General features: G+C 37.5%; 2 protein-coding genes across 2 annotated transcripts; one reads left to right on the plus strand and one right to left on the minus strand.

The window, feature by feature from the left end:
• Positions 1 to 7,529: 7,529 nt before the first annotated feature.
• smn1 (survival of motor neuron 1, telomeric) lies at positions 7,530 to 13,240 on the minus strand. The gene is made up of 8 exons (XM_008418950.2): positions 13,105 to 13,240; positions 12,676 to 12,747; positions 12,469 to 12,588; positions 10,687 to 10,878; positions 10,325 to 10,504; positions 9,764 to 9,838; positions 9,371 to 9,478; positions 7,530 to 7,739 (listed from the first exon to the last, which is right to left on the minus strand). The coding sequence occupies exons 1-8, from the start codon at positions 13,150 to 13,152 to the stop codon at positions 7,683 to 7,685; spliced, it is 852 nt and encodes a 283-aa protein (XP_008417172.1). The 5' UTR covers positions 13,153 to 13,240; the 3' UTR covers positions 7,530 to 7,682.
• Positions 13,241 to 13,272: 32 nt separating this feature from the next.
• On the plus strand, positions 13,273 to 15,246 carry hspb11 (heat shock protein, alpha-crystallin-related, b11). Its single transcript, XM_008418949.2, has 5 exons — positions 13,273 to 13,463; positions 13,592 to 13,698; positions 14,476 to 14,544; positions 14,643 to 14,686; positions 14,785 to 15,246. The coding sequence occupies exons 1-5, from the start codon at positions 13,384 to 13,386 to the stop codon at positions 14,875 to 14,877; spliced, it is 393 nt and encodes a 130-aa protein (XP_008417171.1). The 5' UTR covers positions 13,273 to 13,383; the 3' UTR covers positions 14,878 to 15,246.
• Positions 15,247 to 19,626: the final 4,380 nt, after the last annotated feature.

Consider the following 19,626-nt stretch of genomic DNA (forward strand, 5'->3'; position numbering starts at 1 on the left):
TAAGGAAAATTATCAAAACTAATATCGATCTTGATCCAGTATCTCTTCTCCTTGGTCTACCAAATAAACATATTCAAAATCAAAACATGAGTAAATTGTATAATGTCCTTACTTTCTGTGCTAGAAARAATATTCTGTTACAATGGATCTCCAATAAATCTCCTACTATTTTTGGGTGGAAGAAACTTGTCTTGGAATATATACCTCTTGACTTCCTAACATGTCTAATCCACTCTAAGACGGATACTTTTGTCCGGATATGGAAGCCCTTCCTGGACTATGCTGAAGGACACGTATCCACCATCTTGTCCCGAGCTTTTATAAATGCCTAGGTGTAATCGTTACAATGTCGGAAACATGTGTGCCCCCCTCATCCTCTCTGTCTTTTCTTTTATGTCTCTTATGGACTGGACTGTTGAGCTCTTGTTTTTGTTTTGTTTTTGCTTTTTTTTTTTGTTTGTGTTATGTTGTTGTTTCTATTAAACAAAATTAATAAACATATCTACAAAAAAAAAAAAAAAAAAATGTCAATATAAATACAGCTGCTAGTTTGCTATTGTTGCACATTCCCTTTTGCAGTTTGCCGCTTGCTGGGTCGGGAGCACAGCAAACAAGTCGAAGAAGATGCTCTGTCCCAAGGAGGATGAACAGGAATTTTTTGACCATCAACCAAAAGGCTCTGCGTTGCAAAACAAACAACAAATACCGCTGCAGAGTTAGCTCAAGTCAAGGCATGTACGTGTGTTAGAATTTCCAAGCTTAAATTTAAATGAGGATGTGTTGTATGACTTTGACATTTCTGTACTGTACATACAACTAATTGAACTTTGTCTGTTTTGTAAAGAACTTGTTAATCTTTAGATGTGCAATGTTGAAGGTGGCATACTCCAAAACTCCCTGCAGCTGTGATGCAGTGAAAGGCAGTGTTACAAAGTACTGACCGCAGCTAAGTACACATGGCACACTTTTCAAACTTTGGCATGTGCAATAATTTCTAAACTATGTATCGTTGCACGATGGCGCAGTGGGTTTTTTCCGGGTACTCTGGCTTCTCCCATAATCCACAAACGTGACTTGCAAAACAAAGCAAAGCTAATTGTTTTCTTTTAATTGCTATGTGTGTGATTGTTTGTCTAGTGTGTCTCTGTGTTGCACTGCGATGGACTGGCAACTGGTCATGGCATACCTCACCTCTCGCCTATTGACTGACCTACTGACTCATTGGGCAAGAGGAGACAAACACAAATATATGATAATGGCCTATCACATAAAATTTCTTCTGGAAGACAGAAAAGTCTGGAAAAAAATACAAAATAAAATAAAAAATGTGGTATGAACTATGGGTCCAAAATCCTAAAGACTGTTTGGAAAAATACAGAAAAACCTTAGGTATGATATTGTCCTATTCAATTTTAAATTCTTATTTTTTTCTTCAAATCACAAAGTTGTAAAAAGGTTTAGAGGCTGTGTTCAGTAATTAATAACTGTGACTGTCTCCCATTTAGAAAGCCCATCATTAACATTAAAAGCCAAGTTGATTATTCGCCAAGAATCAATCGTTGCATATAAAGAACTACGTAACGTAGGATAAAGCATGAACAATATGGTTCCCCAAAATGCTACGCTAATGTCTGGACTAATGGAAAATAATGTTTACTGGACTGAAGAGATAAAGTACAATTAGGTTTGCTGTCAGTGTATTTAAAAAAAAGCATTGTCCCTAATTGTCGTGCATTTGTCCACAGCACATAGATAATATGCACTTGTGTGAAGACATCAACAATTCATCCAGGCGTTGGAGTGACACGCTGTTTTTCGAGACGTCTTTAGCAATATGGGGGTTGTTCATTCCTGCAAGACAATACCAAATGACACTCCACTTTGTAAACTAGCCTGCCTGCCATCCAGCTTTGTCATTAGGAATGTTTACTGTTGTGAAGCAAAAAATGTGACCAAGACGGCTCTGGTAAAAAGCTATATAAGGCTAAAAAGGGCAAGCATTCCATTTTCCAAAGTTCTCAAATGCTAAACACGCAGACGAGAAGATTTTATAACTGGGTGATTCAAAACGGTGCAAAAAAAAAAAAAAAGTGGCTTTACAAATTTTCCGTACCCTGCAACGTTTCTACATTTTGACATTTTATAGCCAATAGTTGCAAAGTATTTTATTGAGTTTTTTGGTTGTAGACAAACACATAATTCTTGAGGAATATGCCATATTTTTCACATCCGAGTTTGTAAATTAGTTGAAAACCAATTTTCTATTTACTTCTACTACATAATTATACACTACGTTTTGCTATATTACATAAAATAAAAAAATCAAAAGAAATGAAAGTTGGTTGTAACAAAAGGTGAAACTATTCAAAGGGTGTGAATACTTTTGCAAGGCAGAGTATGTGCCGGATATATAGACGTGCATAAATGTGCGAGGCTGAAGGAGCCCAATCCATCTTTAGCCTTTCCTATAGTGTAATTATTATTTATTTGCTCCTTCTTAGCCTCTGAGAATTCCAATTTCCTTTGTACCAATAATGCATCCTGTTTAAGGGGTTGTAAACCTGGCGGCATAGGCTTTACTCTGATGGTACAACATTTTTATTTATGAGCATCTGCAGCGGAGCATGGACATCCAGTAGTAATGTGAATCATAACTAGTGGAGGCGCTGGAACATTTCTGAACCCGCTGTGACTGGAATTTTGAAAGTTCAGCCTGTGATCACAGATCATTCTCGCTGACCCAGAGGTCAAGCCACATAGAGAGTGACAAAGATCAGCTTCTGTTGCAGAGGGTGTCAATGCAATACTGATGCAAAGCCCATAAAGGTGGCACTGATCTTTTCAGATACTGTGGCTCACATCCAACATATCCTCAGAGAAATAATCTTATCCTCAGGAATGTGCTTTGTATTCCCTTGTATGTCTTTGCAAAAAAAAAAAAACTCTTCCCATTGTTCTTCTCTTCTTTCATACGGTGAAACATTCTGTTTTGATATTGCAACGTCTCACCACTAGCGTCTCTAATATCTATTTTATGCTTTAACCCATCCCTGATCAACAGTTGCACCTGTCCATGCAGCTCTAGAAAGAAAGATCGGAGATTCCCGCAAGACAGAAATAACAAAGCCTCAGGCATTCTGACCTGAAAGCGGTGAGCTGGAAGATGTTCACTCTTGTTTTCTCCGTCTCTACAAAGTAGACGCTTCGACATGTGCATAGTCAAACAAAACGGAAAGAAGAAATGCAGCCTGACGCGTCTGATTATATTTTAATTTTTGCATGAATAATAGACAGACTTGATCCAGCAGTCTGTTTAATGTTTTCAAGTATTAGCAACTCAAACATTTTGTCTTATCTGCAACTGACAAAAATATTAAGTGCGCCAGCTCCAAAGCTCCTTAAGTCAGCCCACTGTGCATAGAAATATTCCCACCAAACATTTCCAACTTAGCACAAACATACTTCAGTGGCTCACTTGTGAAAAATTGTTTTGTTTTTTGTTTTCTTTTATCAACAAACTATATTTTCTCAGAATTTTCTGTGAAAATTTGGCATTCTACCTCTTTGGAAATAAACTTACTTAACACAGTTGATCATAACTTTCTAATTGACAGAAAAGAGATGTAGTGAGATTGGTTCAGACCCTATTTGACATACTGGGACTATTTTGAACAGATGATTTGCCATATCATCTGGCAAATCAAGATGATATGTGGGGTTCCTCAAGGCTGTAATATTGGGACTTTTTTATTTAATGCCTATATATTGTTCTTAGCTAAACTATGTGAGACTAAGAACTGCTTTAGATTTTGAGCTTGTTTCTGTTGAGTTGAGTCATTGATGAAGTCTTGGAGGAGTAACATTGTTTGGCCAGTAACTAGTTAGTGAAATTATCAGATTGCTCTTGCTTTTAGTGTTTAACTCAAGTCGCCTTTGGCATTAAATCATTTCAAATGTGTGGCAAAAAAGCCAAACGAGAAGAAATCCAAAGGGGCTAACCATGTCAAGACACCGTTTGTTTTGCACCTGAAAGCCTGAAATGGGAAGAAAATGAGGATCCTTTTAAATTAGGACTGAAAACATTAGTGTTTTAATCCCGCCTTTAAAGATTACATTATCAACTTACTTTATTTTATATGGTGCTTCATTTTTGTATAATTTGAATTAAGTTTTAACCTTCTATTTATTTCTTCCCTATAAAGTAGCCATAATTATTCTGTGTGTAAATAGCGCCAAAAAATAAACTTACTTAGCTTAATAACCCTCAAAGTTTTTTTTTTTATGCAAACACACAATTTTGCTTGAACGTTTGAAGCTTGAGTAAATAGCTGAAGGCCTTGAAGCCCATGCAGCGGTGTGATCTTACTTGGATGTCTGTATGTTTCCTAGAAGGGACTGTGCAAAATGCAGATTATGTTTACACGCTTCATGCCTCATTGGTCAGTAGGGGGTTGACAGTCACAGAAGGGGAGCGATGCCTTACCGAGCAAGGTCGGACCCGTTTTTAACTCCTTTCTGGGCTTCTCCTGGGCCCTTTGGGCAGCTTAGTTTGCTGCAGAGTCAGGCAAGCAATCGGTTTATGTGTAGGCTTTTGCTGTGGCAGATTTGAACCCCGTCTGTGGGGAAAAGATAACTCTGGCTTATCACTCTTCGTGTACGGTGCATATTCAAGTTGTAAATACCACAAACTACTTTTTTTTTTTCTTGTTGGCATCCTTCTTTCTTCTCTGGTTTCTGCACAAAACAGCAAAAACAAGAGTGGGCTTCAGCAAGAAGCAAATATGGTCATAAATATGGGAAATCACAGTGGGTCGTAAAGCGCAGACTTCAGTCTGCAGTCTGTATACAAACAAAGGGGCCGCTTTTCACCCAGAAAGCAATGGCTTTGGAGCAGCTGGAGGAAGATCACATGGGTAAAGAAAAAAATAAAATAAAGACAATCATGCTGTTACATCCAAACACAAAGACTCATTATGTTTCTTTCTTGTACACACACAAACTCACACGTGACATGAGCCACTGCCCGCCAGTTCTGAACCAGAGCAGCGGGTGTAAGTGGGCAGCAAATTACGTGTGTGGGAAATATGGGAAATCTGCAAGGCCTTTCTTTCAGGGAATGAAAGCATTTCAAGCAGAGCAGAGCGAGTGTTTCTGTTCCCACTGTAATTATATGTGGTTTTCTGGATTCTAAATATAAACATGCACAAAGTATTTGCAACCTTTGCACTACTTTCTTCTCTGTTCTCGTGTTACTAAGGCTCAAATAATCCAGATTCAAAAGAGGAACAAAATAAATGATAACCCATCATATTAATACTTGTGAATTTCATTTCTTAAACTCAGCGCCACATGTTAAAAGGAGACAAATTCTTCTATAAAGAAAATGTCTATCAGGCATCAAGACTAAACTTCTTTCAAATCCCAGTGATTTTAGGAATCCTTCTTCTTTTTTAATCCACAAAGCTGGCTGGTGTGCCACAACTGTAGCTAAAGCAGTGCTTACTAACGCCCAAAGGGTTCCGACCCATCTGATGTGAGCTGAAAAACATTATGATGGATGTGTTGCTATATGGGGCTGGGAGATGAGGGGACACCTCCGGGGAAAAACAGGAGATGCTCTGATGCAGGGCGTAAACTGGAACGATTCCCTGAATTTGACTGTGCGGGAAACATCAGAGGAAATAAAACTGTAGTCGAGTCTGGCTTGCAATCACAAATCAGAGGGGCGCGCCAGAGAGAGATGAGGTGTGTGTTGACACACACTCACAGACAAGTGTTCTCTTCAGTGTGTGGCTTCCAGTTTGCACAAGTTGAAACATCAACCTTATTTATTCATAAAGCATGTTCCATCAATTGCAGTTCATTACACTAGTGTGACTTCTGCTGGACAATATTTGCAATTGCAACTAAACATCCTCGAGTTTCTGACTGATGCAAATGTTGTCGACTAAACTCACCTTTTCTCGGCTCTAGATTCACACATTTACCGTCACGTTTTTTTCCACATTTTGGATTTCGGCAGCTCGAGTTCGCATCGTCTGCACACAATACCGCCAACGTTTGGCGAGAACATATGTTCGTTTTCTGCTTTGTCTATTCATATAGCATCAATTCACAACAAATATAAAATGTCAAGGCACGCAAAGAGTATGTTGCAAAAGTTAATTCAATGAAACAGGATAGAGTCAGTCAATTACATAAACTCCAGCTTGATCCTCACTGTGAAACAGTCAAGTTGAATTTACTTTTGAAATTTGTGAAAAATTATTCTAAGAAAACTCAGCAGATTCCACCGAGTCACAGACTTGCAGCTATCACACCTCCTGGAAAAGCTTAGCAAAAGTAGACGGCAGACTGCATTTATTGTACTGAATAAGTATTTCAATTAGTGAAATATATTACAAAAAAAGTCATAAGTAATCCCAGAAAGGATCAATTCACATGCCTCAACCAGGGTCCAGTCTTTAGCTCAAGTAAAGTATTCCTCAAGAGACTTAAAAGTAGTGCGCTGACTTGGACCTTCCAGTTTGGTTAAGCTTCAACGTTACTGCCATGTGGAGAGAGGGAGATTATCCCTGTGGGAAAAGTGCACCAGGCTCACAGGAGGATTCTCAAGAGAACTTCAGGGTGTCATTATTTCCAAAAGTACATTAATAAAGAGGAAAAGTGTGATTGAAAAATACGTAAACATAAGAATTTACTTATAAATAACTTCATTCCACACAGCGTGATACTTTTCAGTCATTTATTTTCTGTTTATTTAAACTGGCTTCTGGCACAGACTGAAAATTCTGTTGTCCAGAAAATGTGAATATTACATCTGATGTCTTGTGAGGACTTTGGTAATCATGGGGGAAACTGTTGATGAGGCAGTTCTCCAGCAAAAAGTCACTGACACCTTCTGCTAATACGGTAAGCCATAAACAACTCATCGCTTAAGACGCTAGGTGTTTAAGAGTTCAATCTCCAACCAACCATCAGAAAGTGGACTGGAAGAAAAGAGAAGAAAAAGATACACAAACAGGGATAAAGGCAGATATGAATATTTTCTTTTTCATTTGTGCTTCCTACACCTAGCATTTTGGTCAAGGTCATTTCTGTGTGGTGTGAGCATCTGCTGTTGTGAGACTGTAACTGTCTGCTATTATATTGAAAATGCAAGCTCATAACACTTTGAATATTTTAGACAATTATTGTTCTCCAAACAGTCCTTTGGGATACAAACATTGCACACACTGACATTGTGATATTTTCACAAAACGCTGTAAAGCTTCGCTCTGTGTGCAATAAATCTATATAAAAGTTTGATTGTTCCAATTTATCGAGGTGCACCCGTAGCTTTGTTAACCTCTAAACGTGATATAAGAAGTATAAAACAAACATAGTAAAGCTTGAGAAGTTATGAAGAGTTTACACTACCACCTTAAACCTTAAAGGAGTTTGAAGCTTGGTCAACTATGAACTTCACTGTGCATGGCCTTTAATGTTTTCTCTTTTATGGAGTCACAAAGCAAAAATATCAAGCCAACTTCTGTGTACCTTCACAATCTTTATTTCATCTATTTACAAAGAATACAAAACATTATCTTCAAAGACTCCTTGAGGAGGACACAACGTAACTCAGACTTTTGTTTTACGGTCCATGGGAGGCCCACAGTCAGTCAAACTGCACTGGAGATGGTTCATTTGTGGTGCAGCTTTGTCCACTTGTTTGCTTCTTTCCGTCCTTGTTTCAAACCCTGTTTTCATGAGAGAAAAAAGTAAAGCCGTTCAAGCTTACATGAGACATTAAAGACTAATTGGATATGAGAAGCATTAAAGAGTTTACACTACCACCTTAAAGTATAGAAGGATAACAAAATCTATACAAAAAAAGATCATACTTTCATTGGAATACCAGATAATTATTTTATTATTATTATCAGGAATCTGGGTTTATTATTATTAGCCAAGTCCACTCCTGTGAATAAAAACAAGTTAGCACAAAAGATGCCACAATAACAAGAATCGTATCCACCTGTACAGACTAACGGAGTCCACATCCTTACAGATAGTGCTGCAAACTGCCAGTAAGCTGACAGAAAGAAGGCATATAATTTTTTCCCCCTACTTACAAGAAATGGTAAGTCAGCTACTTGGAAATATGAGGTCTTGAAATACACAGACAGTAATGGTGTTGAAGTTTGAAGCGCGCCAGAACTTTTCTTTTAATGAAGGGGAGACACTTTGGTAGCCCCATGCTGTGTCACATCAACAGATACATGCCAATTGGTACCTTTGACACACGTCGGAATGACAGAGCTGAAGACAAAAAAAACGATGAATTACGACTGTAGATTGTTTTATCAGGAGCTTTGACGTTACAGAACTTGTTCAACAAGGACGATCAGGCTCTCCTGCTGTAAGCTACATCAGCAGAACCTGATTCAGCTGGCATGAATTTTTAACCGACAAAAGATGGTGAAGTATTTTTCTGATGAGTGTAAAATACTTCACTCATGGACTGCTGTGCACAAGGACTGACAACAGTTTTAAAACTACACTTGGCAAACTGCCAGTGACCTGTCTGTGTAGCATGTGACTCAACCTGAGCAGATAGCCCAACAAAGAGACCAACAAAGTACCCAGCAAATGTTAGCATGTAATATTTATGTTGCTCTATAAATAGCAGAGGAACATAAAGGGATGATACTCAGAGCACCTGTAAAAGTACCAGACATTTTATGTATATTTTTCAGTAACAAAATCAAAACTATAAATAGAAAAATAACTTTATTTTAACCGCTTTACTAACAAGTTGATAGTTGGCAAAGCTTTGGATTAAGACTTAAATTGTGTTGAATGACAGACTTTAGTAGAAATAACAATAATACCTTTACTTTTTAAATAACAGTAACTGATTGGTGCTTGAGTACGCATGAGAATCTGATGCAACTCCTTGCATAGATGAGAACTGCGATAGCTTGCCGTACTTTACCAATATCATATATGAAATTTGCAATCCGAAGTAGAACACACTGAATGCAACCTGGCCAAATACCAGTCTAATTGACAGCAATGTAAAGGAAAAAAAAGTCTATTTTAAAGAGCTTCATTGTGACAATGACATTCTTGCCATTTTTATTTGTTTCAGTGTGGCTGATCCTCAGCCCTGCTTTGACTCACTAAAGCATGCCTGTACATGTGTTTTATCCACAGTGTTTGCATGCAGAGAGACATCTACAGTAGATAAGATTAACAGCTCATAACCTCTTCCCAGAGCACTTCTTCCAGAGATTTCACATATACCAATAAAACAAGTTTGATTAATATTAACCTGTAAATGTCATGTTATAGTTCATAACCTGCCAGTTGGCCTCTGAGCACATACCAGGTAGTATCCTGTGTGATATCCGCTCATGTACCAGGATATGAGCACACTACCCAAGGCTTCATCATCCACCATGTCGGGGCTCATTGGTGGAGGTGGAGGGATCATCTGAGGAACAGAAAGTGATCAGGCAGCAGATAATGTAACAGACTATATATTGTAAAGCACCATTGACCTATATGTGCAGCTGTTTCCAACATTACAACATTGTGCAGCAGATTTAATTTGAAAGATTCTTTCTATGTTGTCACATCTCTATTACTCTTTGATGAGGTTTATTCTCTTCTTAATTGACATTTGAACTTCTTAAGTACTTCTCAAATCAAATAATCCTGATATTTAAAAAAATCTTTTTAGTAAAAATTATGCCATGCTTTCGAACTTAAAACTTACAGGAGGACCAAAAGGCATCATGGGAGGCCAGGATGGAGGTACAGGTCCATGACCAGCAGATCGTCTGTTTTCCCTCTGTGAGAAAACCCCCCACAAAGACACACAGCTGTGAAATTTTAAAAATGACTCGACAGGTACACAACTCTAGGTCGACAAAAAAGGTCCCGACATTAACCTAAATAAACTTCATCGAAAACAAAATGGGTGCAGACAGAGGTACCTCCGTCCTTGTAGTTTTAACTCTGAAATATATCACATGCAACTGAAAGTGTTAGCAAGATAAACCATCAAGGCAAGTGCCAGTTGAATTTACTGCAATCCAATGCCTCCACAATAAATGTCAAGAGGGCTTTGTTTATGATCCCGTTTTATTTTCCTCATTGTAAGCGATTTACTGTTTACGTTTTGTTTTACTTAATGTGGCAAAGAGCCAACTTTCTCCCCGGCTTAAAGAAGAATAAATAAACCCTCAAAATAATAAAAACAAATCATTCTAGAACCAAACAGGTTTGCTGAGAATTAAATAAAAATGCAACTTCTCTAATGAGTGCTATTGCTTACATGTCCAAAATCGTGCATTGGAGGAGGTCCAGGAGGAAACCCGGGGAAACCGGGAGGCCACGTAGAAGGCGGGTGTTTGTGAGTTTTGGACTTCTGGGTTTTACCGTGTGGATGCTGTTTGTGTTGGCTTGGTGTGGACGACCTGTCGCTCTCTTCTGTAGAAGATTCTTCCACTTTTTCCTATAAGCAGTAGATATTTTTATATTGACTTTTTTCTAAAGTTGAAGAAAATTTTTAAAGAAACACATTTAAGGATTTGAAAAAAAAAAGGTAAACAAGGCATAGAAAAAAATAATGAACTGTAAACTGTATTATAAATGTTAGTTATGCAGTGCATATAACTAATTCCTGAACTAGCTTACCTTAGGATTTGCTGCTTCATCAGCCTCTGAAATCTCCAACAGCAGGTCGTCAAGGTTCTGCTCCTCCTCATTACCATAACCAGTATAAACCACCACACAAGTGCCCCTCTGTTGGTCTATGGAGGAGATGGTGGCTGCATAGAGCTGGCCATCTTCTGACCAGTAAGCACTACAAGAGTCCCCAACCTTCCACTGCAACACAATACAAAGTGCACATAACAGAGCTTAACAGAGTTTGCTTTCTACTGGTCTACATTTTAAACTACCCAGATTTGGACAAAACACTAACTTGACTCCCTACGCACTATAAAATATGATGGATTGCTACTGATGTGATATGGAATATACTTCATCATTTATTTTTTGCATAATAACATATGGCATAACTTCACATGTACATACATGTACATTCTGTGAGATTATATAGATTGCACATGATAATCTCATGTATAATTTTATATACATGAGATTATCATGTATATAATCCTAATATATTTAGGACAGTGAGTCCTAAATATAAATAATTTTGTTAAGACTCAGAAACCTCTAACAGTTATGTAGCTATTATGTCACATATTTTAGGAAATTTATTATTATTTATGAACAGCCACTATTGTGATTATATTTTTAGGTTTTAAAATAAAGTAAAACATAAACTTTTGCAAAAATTTTGAATACATATTATTTTATGAGATTCTGATATTAGTTTAAAAATAAATAAATAGCACTAATAATGATAATAATAATAATACATTGTTTCCAACCCATAGCAAGAAAAATTTATCTAAAAAATATTACTAGCATTTTGTGTTTTTTGTGGAGTTTCAATGGAAATATTCTGTCATATCGTTAGCCAAACGTATTAGGAGCCATTGTGGAAGGTCCAAAAAGCCATTTGCAGCGCTGAAGCCGCAGGATGCAGACCTTTTCAAAGGAAAATATTAATGACAACATTTTAATCTAGTTTTGTACGTAGAGGTGTATGCTTCTTATAGTTTTTAATTATTTTGCTATTAAACTTATGTTCAGCATAGCACAGATACAAGGTAACTCCACGATAAACTTTTTTTCAATTTTGCATTTTAAATAATAAGGTACAGTTTAAGTTTAATATTTTTTTCATATTGATATTAATTTTAAAGCCAGGCATTTACCATTAAAGAACCAACCACATTGATGTTGATTTATATGTTTATCTAAATTCTGTTAATTTACCTTGAAGGCTGACTGGTGTCTGATATCACATTTAGACAGAAATACATGAATTTCACAAGGACTAACTTTCACCAACAATTGTTGCCCAAACATTTGGTAGTTCAGAAAAAAATGGATGTAAAATTAACAAGTAGCAAAAGACTGTCAAGTCTGTCAACCTTTTTATAAATGGTGGTGAACTTTGACCCTGATTTAAAATGTTGCATTGTAATTTTGTTTGCATCTATTTATGGAAATATACCATGTCACAAACACAATTTTAAAAAGTAACAATCAACACAAAAACATATTAAACAGGTAATCCAGATTCATTTAATTAGAAAATGAGTTTAGTCGTGCTGAGTTAATTGTTACCAAATGTTTAAAACATTAATCTGAAGGAATGTACAGATAACTACTTCTACATATGGCTTTATAAACCTAAATAAAATCTAAATGCAAAACCTTTTTGTTTTGCTTGACACAAACCAAGAAGGTTAGGGCAGGAATGTTCAAAGAGAATAATTATGTTTGTGCTTTACATTATACATGCAGACTTAAAAGCTGACACTGAAAGCGGTTCTTTACCTCTTTATCAGGTGGCGCATTGGTACGTTTTCTGCTCTGGTTCTTTTTATTGTTCTTTCGTTTCTTTCCTGGCTGGTTTTTCTTTGACGCATGTGATTCATCTTCGCCTTTTAGAGCAGTCTGGGACACAGAAAGAGAGAAGACCAAAGCAGTGGAGCAGTAGTCTTTGCTTTTGCATGAGCACAAGCCAACGTGCACCCAGTTTACCTTGAAAGATGCTACTGCTTTATCGTATGCCTTTATAAGTGCGGTGTCATCCCAGATGTCTGAATCATCACTCTGAAAGACGACAAAAACATTGGTACCCCATGCATTTTATCAAAGATTTTGGAATTATTTGTTATGTTTCAATCCAGACTCCTAAAAATGACCCTTATGATTCTGTATTGTTTAGTAAACTCCTCTCGATTCATTATATACACAACTTTACATAAAATAACTTAAGATTTCACATTTGGCGCTATCAGGTGTAAGTAGTATTTCCATTTATTTCTTTTTCCCTTGTTACCCAACTTAGCTAGACTCAACGTTAGTTTCATGTCTTAGCGTGTTAGCTTCACATAAAACAAATCTGCTGCAACCTGAAAATAATTCTAATATGTTTTAATGTTTTTCTGAGAAATGTTTACAACTTGCCTGTCCAGTTCCACGGGCAAATAACACTTCTTTGCATCCATTTGCCATTTGCAGACGTTGGAGTCAGGATTCTGAGTTAGCTTTTGGCTAATTTAGCAACGTGCGTCGGAAATTGTGACGTTCGGAAACACGTGACGTATATACTGCGCGACGGAACGGTTGGCTTGGCAACGATTGTAGCTTGACATATCCCAAATACCCAAAGAGAAAACACACCAGTTGACGTATATTCTTTTCGAGACCGTCGTTGTTTTCTTTACACAGTTTGAGTGAATAGTTATGCTTGATTCTTCTGGTGCACACGTTGTTTTAGCTTCATCCAGCGACGAGAATCACCCACCCGAAAACATCACTGATGGGTGAGTGCTTTATTTGTCTGAATTAATGTTTTGTCAATACACCTACGTAATACCGCAGTTAATTAGCATCTCTCAATGAGCCATATTGTTCGCTTTTGCTTAAAATTGCGTCTCCCGTTTTCTTTTAGAAACAATAAAACGTTTTGGATCTCCACCGGGATGTTTCCTCAGGAGTTCATCATTCGCTTTCCTGAAACGACCAACATTTCTACCGTGATAATGGACAGCTACAACAGTATGAGATTTAACCTACTGCTTCTTTTCGTAAAAAAAATATTTACATCATATTTTGACAGCTGCATTTGATTTGCACGTACCAACTTCTTTATTGTATTTTGTTGGGATTCTATGAGCAATGAAAAAACATATCAAGCACTTATGTCCCTCTTTACTCATATTGTCTTAAATTAAATGCTATGAAAGCTTCTGTCTTCATAAAACACATACTTTGCAATTAGTCCCCCTACTTGTAACTTATCATTGTCATAATTTCAGCTGTTCTGGTAAGGCCTTGGAGGTTTGTTTGAGAACTTTAGTGAACATACAACACAATGAAGACCAGACCAAGGAAAACAACATAAATAAAGCAAAAGCCTGGAAAATTGTCAAAGATGAGTGAAAACTTTCAGTCAATGCTAAAAGCTCACTCAAAGATTATTAGGAATCCTGAAAGAAAGCTGAAGCAACTACAGGAGATTTAAAGATTTCTCAAACGTGCATGAAGGAACGAAAGCAACACTTGAGGTGTGTTTTTCATTAGGAAATAACATTATAGCATGATGTAAATCTCCAAAAATTCAAAGATATAAAATATATATTTAACTCTGATGAGGGAAAACATGCTTTAGCCCCAGTTTACCAATTCAAAACATTCTTGGTATATTTTTTCCTCCACCCGCTGAACATAGTTTCACATATTTTATGTGAAACTATGTTCACATAAAAAACAGATGGATTGGTTATCCATCTGTTTTTTGTTTGTTTGTTTGTTTGTTTTTTTGTTCTGTTACAGTTAAGCATCTAAAGATAGAGAGGAATACCTCATCAAATGCGACTAACTTTGAGCCTGTCACACAGGAAGGTGAGATACACGTCTGTTCACATTTTTTCCTGTTTCACATTTATATTGGAAGTCCCAAAAAATTGTAACTGAGATTCAGCCATTACTTTACTTTACAGAGTTGGGACGCACAGAGGGACACCTCCAGTTGAATTCTATTTCAGTAGGTTGAAAAACATTTTTGTGTTTTGTTGCAAAAGCCTGCCATTCCACTATGTTCTACTAATAAAGCTTATTGTTTTATGTGTTTTTGTCCTTTAGCTAAAGGGCTGCAGTGCAACCCATCTACGTTTTATCATCACTGAGGGATACGACCACTTTGTGTCAGTACACAGAATCAGTGTGAAAACTTGATGAACTTTAATTGAGAAAGTGTTGTAAATTAAATACCCATTTACATTTATGTAAAAAGTGTATCTGTGTTTTGCTGTTTGTTAGTTAGTGCATACATTTTAATCTGCATTGCAATCACATCATGATATAATGTTATTTCTTATTGCAGTAGCACCAGCTGCAGACAAGACATATGGCTTAAAGCTGTGAGGCGTTTTTCTGTTCAGCCTCTAATTCCAAGATTAGCCTCAAACCATATTTACTGTTTTTAGGTTATGTAATGTTGTGGATTCGCTTCTAAAGCTTTTGTCCTGCATTCGACTGTTCCTGCTAATTTCAGTAGCTGATAGTTGGCAACGCTTTGGAATAAAAGGCTTGGATTGCGTTGAATGGCAGACTTCATTACAAAGGGACTTTCTCTCCGTGTGAGAGATAGAGTTAATTAACTAATTTTCACCAGCAGGGCCTTAAATTGGTGTTCATGCTGTGTCTTCCCCACCTCCCCGAATAAATCCCCCCAAGGACAGGTTCTGACATCCCCCAAAGACGTCAGAAATCATTGGAAAGGCTGCTGGTGGTGGGGTGGGGGAACCAGATGGCTTCCCAGCCAACCAGCGAGTGTCCAGAAACTGCAGAGTTATTTACACAAACTAATCTACCCAACTCCCACTCTTATACCTCTTTTGCACGCACACATACAGACACAAATGCTTGCACACAAACACTTCTCCCTACCTCCATATCTAACCCCATTGCCATTTCAACTTGTCAGGAGGCAAAGGCTTCGGCGGCATACGAGAGGACCCTTTGGGACTCCCTCTCCAATTACTTGCTGACTGCAGAGGAGCTTGGGAAATTTGCAAAGGCTGTGTTTGCTAAAGCTTGGTCTGCATGCAAGCCTCAGAGTAAACTAATAAAATATGAAATACGTGCCGGAATAACTAGCCCCCTGATATTTTGGAGCAACTAATTGCTCAGGGATACGGCAGGGTTATAGCACATTTGAGTATGTGAGTGCGCAGTGAGTAATGAGGGAGAGGTAGAAACTGATACAGTGTTATTGACTCATTCATTATTTACCAGCATAGAGTATTTACTATAATCTTAGAGGTGACTGTTTTGATGTGAAATAGATCAAACTCCGCTTTTATATGGGTGCAGTATTTTTGTTTCTTACCCAGTGTTTGAAATTATGAACGTGTTAAGTTTACTGGCAGTGCGTATGAAAAGCGGGGATCCTTAATTTGAATGCTAAGCAGGTCTGCAGCAGCGCCATTCTGTAACTAATGAATTCAGACCTTTTTTTTTGTGCTTAACTGTCAGCCGATCAGGAGAGTCACAGCAGGATATGAGCACATTATTATCATGTCACAGCAGGGCAGGCAGGGCCAAGTTATCACAAAGCGTCCTCTGACGGCTGCCTGTCCAATCACCCGGGGACATCTGCTTGACCAAATGTCCATGAAAAGTGATGCTGATGGTGACCTTTCTAAAAAAAAAAAAAACTACTCCAAGCTTAACAGATATGAACTAATTTGAGTTTAGAAATATGACACAAATAAAAGTGCAATCAGAATAAAAAAACCTCCCAAAACACTCGAGCAAGAATTAACGTTCAGTAAATGCATCTGTGGAAATTCTATTGGGTACTTTGAGGAAAAATATCCCTCCCATCCTCCCCACTCGGTTATTTTCTTTTATGCCAAACCAATTTGTGTTATCTCTTCGGTGTGCACCCCTCTACCCCCTTCCAGTCCCTCCATCCCCCCTTCCCTTCTAGTCACATGCACCAACAATGGGCCTTAATTTGATTTCAATGTTGATTTGGTCCCATCAGCTCATTTATGACAGAAGCAGCGACACAACGAGCTGTTGTGTGAGAGAGGAAGCACTGTCAAAAAGGCAGAAATTACATAATTAGACGGAGAGGAAAACAATATTCTTATTTAAGTTCCAAGAGCAATGGAGAATGGTAATGAGGGACTGACAAAGAGTGCAGTTGGAGAGAGCTTTGAGTAAGCTGACATTTAGCGTTTGCTTGACAAGTTGTTTTTTTTTTCCATCTCAAAATACATTCCCTATGTAGGAACAGTCTGCAGTTTTTAACAGTTTGTGAACCAAACCAGAAAACAAAATGTGGGTTTTGAAGTCATATACACTTGACAGACTACAAAAATTGCTCTTTTGATAAGTCTGCTTTAGAAATGTGTCAAAATGTAGGTGAAGAATTAAATGGTTTGCTTAATCCATTCACTTTTCAGCAAAAAGTGACAATTTTTTAGTTACAAATTGGTTGAAAACGTTGATGCTTGACCACTGCTCACCTTGTACTTTTGAACACAGAAGAAAAAATAAAATCCTTCTCGTATATGAATCATAGGGCAAGATAAGACCGTCAGTCAAGTAGACATATATCATGTACTGATTGATTGACAGAGGACTTTTTTTTTAAGAAGCAGCATAAAAGATCTTTTGAAACCTTTCATAATTCACCAGCACTTCCCCAATGCTGTCATTGTTTGTTGTAACTTTTGCGGCCTCTAATTCATTTGCAGATTTTCTTCCTTTAAATATATTTCTAGCAGTGCTATTGGTATGAAGACACAAGGGGAAACAAAGATGCAGAAAGGCACCAGCTGATTTATATGTATATGTAGAAAGCAATCCTTCAGTCCAAATAATGTGAAAGGGTTTCCCTGATGGGTTTGCCGAGATGAAAGCTAAGAAGTCTCTCATGATCGGTAAAGTCAAAGATCCCTCTCATGGCTTTCCCAACCTTAAGGCTAAACAACCAACCTGTGGCTTTGGTTACAGAGATAATTCTAAACTCCTAAATTCTCCAATGAACATTGTTCGAACCGTAATCTACAGATGCAAAAAGTACAATTTCACCATAATCACTGGGACATGCATTTGGGATTGAAATGACCATCCAAGAACCATACCAACAGTGAACGTTACAGTTACAGTACTGCCAGTACCATATGGCATGTATGGTCCTGGGAGACTTTATATAATCGAGGAAGGGATGAATGGAGAAATTTAATACAAGTTTTTTGATAAGAAGATGAAAGGGGGACTTTTTTTTTTTTGCCTGACAGTGATCCCAAACAAACAGCCAAGGAAGGTGTTGATTTCAGAAAAAGAAAATAAAGCCGCTAGAATGGCTCAGTCAGTCTGACTTGAATCCAAATGAAAAAGATCAGAGTGAGAGGAGAGGCTTCCAGAAACTTTAAGATTTAAAAGCAGTTTGTCAATGCAAACTGCTCAAAGTCACACTGGAGCAATGCATGCTGCCAATGTTTATCAACAAAGGATTCTCTATTCTAGTTTTATTTAGTCAATTACATTGTGAGTGTTCAATACGTTGTCCCTGTGTCATTCAGCGACATCAACTTAATTTATTACTTTGATTCCTGTGTATCATGGTGTAAATTTTATGTTAGTAGACAATACATTTATCCTTTTCTACTTTATACCCACAATAAGGCCTCGTATTTTAACTCCACTGGTTTCCCTCGGTCATTTTCTTTGTGTGTAGTTGGACCTTTTTCTTATTTCTTTTTCATCTTTTCTTTTTTTTTCTTTGTGCTCACCTAATGTCAAAACCAGTTTTGTTTTCCAATGCTTGACTTCACATTTCTGCTTTTATGTTTCTTGAACTACTGCCTGTGCAGCTCCTTTTGTTTTCATTAAAATCAAATGTATTTTTTTGCCTCTACCTGTCTGGTGATGGAGTTGAGGGCTGCATTTGGGTTCGCCTCCGCACATGCCTTGACAGAGGCTTGGAATAAAGTGATGTGAAGGTCTTATCAGTCACTTCAGTTTCTCAGCCAGTGGTCACAGCACCTCAGTTCCAATACATTTGTCTGACTCTAAATCTCCCCTGACTTTCAGAGGTAATGTAAGACTCTGGTGGGTAGCAAAGCAATCTAAACTATCCCTTTTTAACAGATTACTAACACTGTGCGTGCCTATTCGTCTTTCAGTGGTCCCCTGAGTGTGAAGTGGATGGAGAGGGAGCACTTTGTACACTTTCGATGAGAACCTGGACGAATAGTTAAGTGAAAAATATTTCCCCCTTCAACTAAAATCAACAGAATTTTAGTTGAGACAAAAAAAAAAAAGAGACAACGAAAGGTTGTGGATGTTGGGGTCTTGGACTGCAGACCCCTCAGACCACTGTATCACCAAATAATGTACCGTGGAAAAGTATTCAGTGTTCTCAAACATTTTTACATTTTGTTTCAATAAAACCACACGCCTTGTGTAGTTAGAGCAAATTTTGATAGTGCACCAAACAGTAGTGCAACTCCAACTTCTACAACTCCTCCGAAGTTACCATGTCCACTTTGACTCTTGTTATGAATAATGCTTTTTTAATAAACTGAATTGGAATTTCATTTAGTTTTATAACAGGGTCTACCCTCCACCACTATCTAGACTCATCTGGTCTCCGTTGATAGCAACATTTACTTTAAAATTACAGTGTACCGTCCACCTCCATATACCTGAAGGCGTGTAAATTCTAACCTGGCTATATCCTGACAATGTTCTTAGGAAATGTATAGGTTCGAAATGTGAAGAAAGTAGATTTGAAGAAAACTTCTCACTCATGGTTGTTGAAGTTAGAAAACTGAAATAATTTTAAAATAGTTTTTATAATCCTAACTGTGAAGTTCTGTCACATTTGATGTCAGACAATCAGGAATTTATTCAGGTTATGAAAATATCTGGTTTCAGCTGTAAATATGTCCTATGAGACGTTCA

This window comes from Poecilia reticulata, linkage group LG9, assembly GCF_000633615.1.
Source record: "Poecilia reticulata strain Guanapo linkage group LG9, Guppy_female_1.0+MT, whole genome shotgun sequence".
NCBI lineage: Eukaryota > Metazoa > Chordata > Actinopteri > Cyprinodontiformes > Poeciliidae > Poecilia > Poecilia reticulata.

Excerpts from the sequence above, each read along its gene's own strand:
- smn1 (XM_008418950.2), bottom strand. The coding sequence starts at position 13,152 with ATGGCAAATGGATGCAAAGAAGTGTTATTTGCCCGTGGAACTGGACAG. Across the intron at positions 12,748-13,104 it reads TTGCCCGTGGAACTGGACAG|AGTGATGATTCAGACATCTG; the intron begins GCAAGTTGTAAA and ends GTCGTCTTTCAG. Across the intron at positions 7,740-9,370 it reads ATCACACAGGATACTACCTG|GGTTTGAAACAAGGACGGAA; the intron begins GTATGTGCTCAG and ends TCATGAAAACAG.
- hspb11 (XM_008418949.2), top strand. The coding sequence starts at position 13,384 with ATGCTTGATTCTTCTGGTGCACACGTTGTTTTAGCTTCATCCAGCGAC. Across the intron at positions 13,464-13,591 it reads CCCGAAAACATCACTGATGG|AAACAATAAAACGTTTTGGA; the intron begins GTGAGTGCTTTA and ends GTTTTCTTTTAG. Across the intron at positions 14,687-14,784 it reads TCCAGTTGAATTCTATTTCA|CTAAAGGGCTGCAGTGCAAC; the intron begins GTAGGTTGAAAA and ends TTTGTCCTTTAG.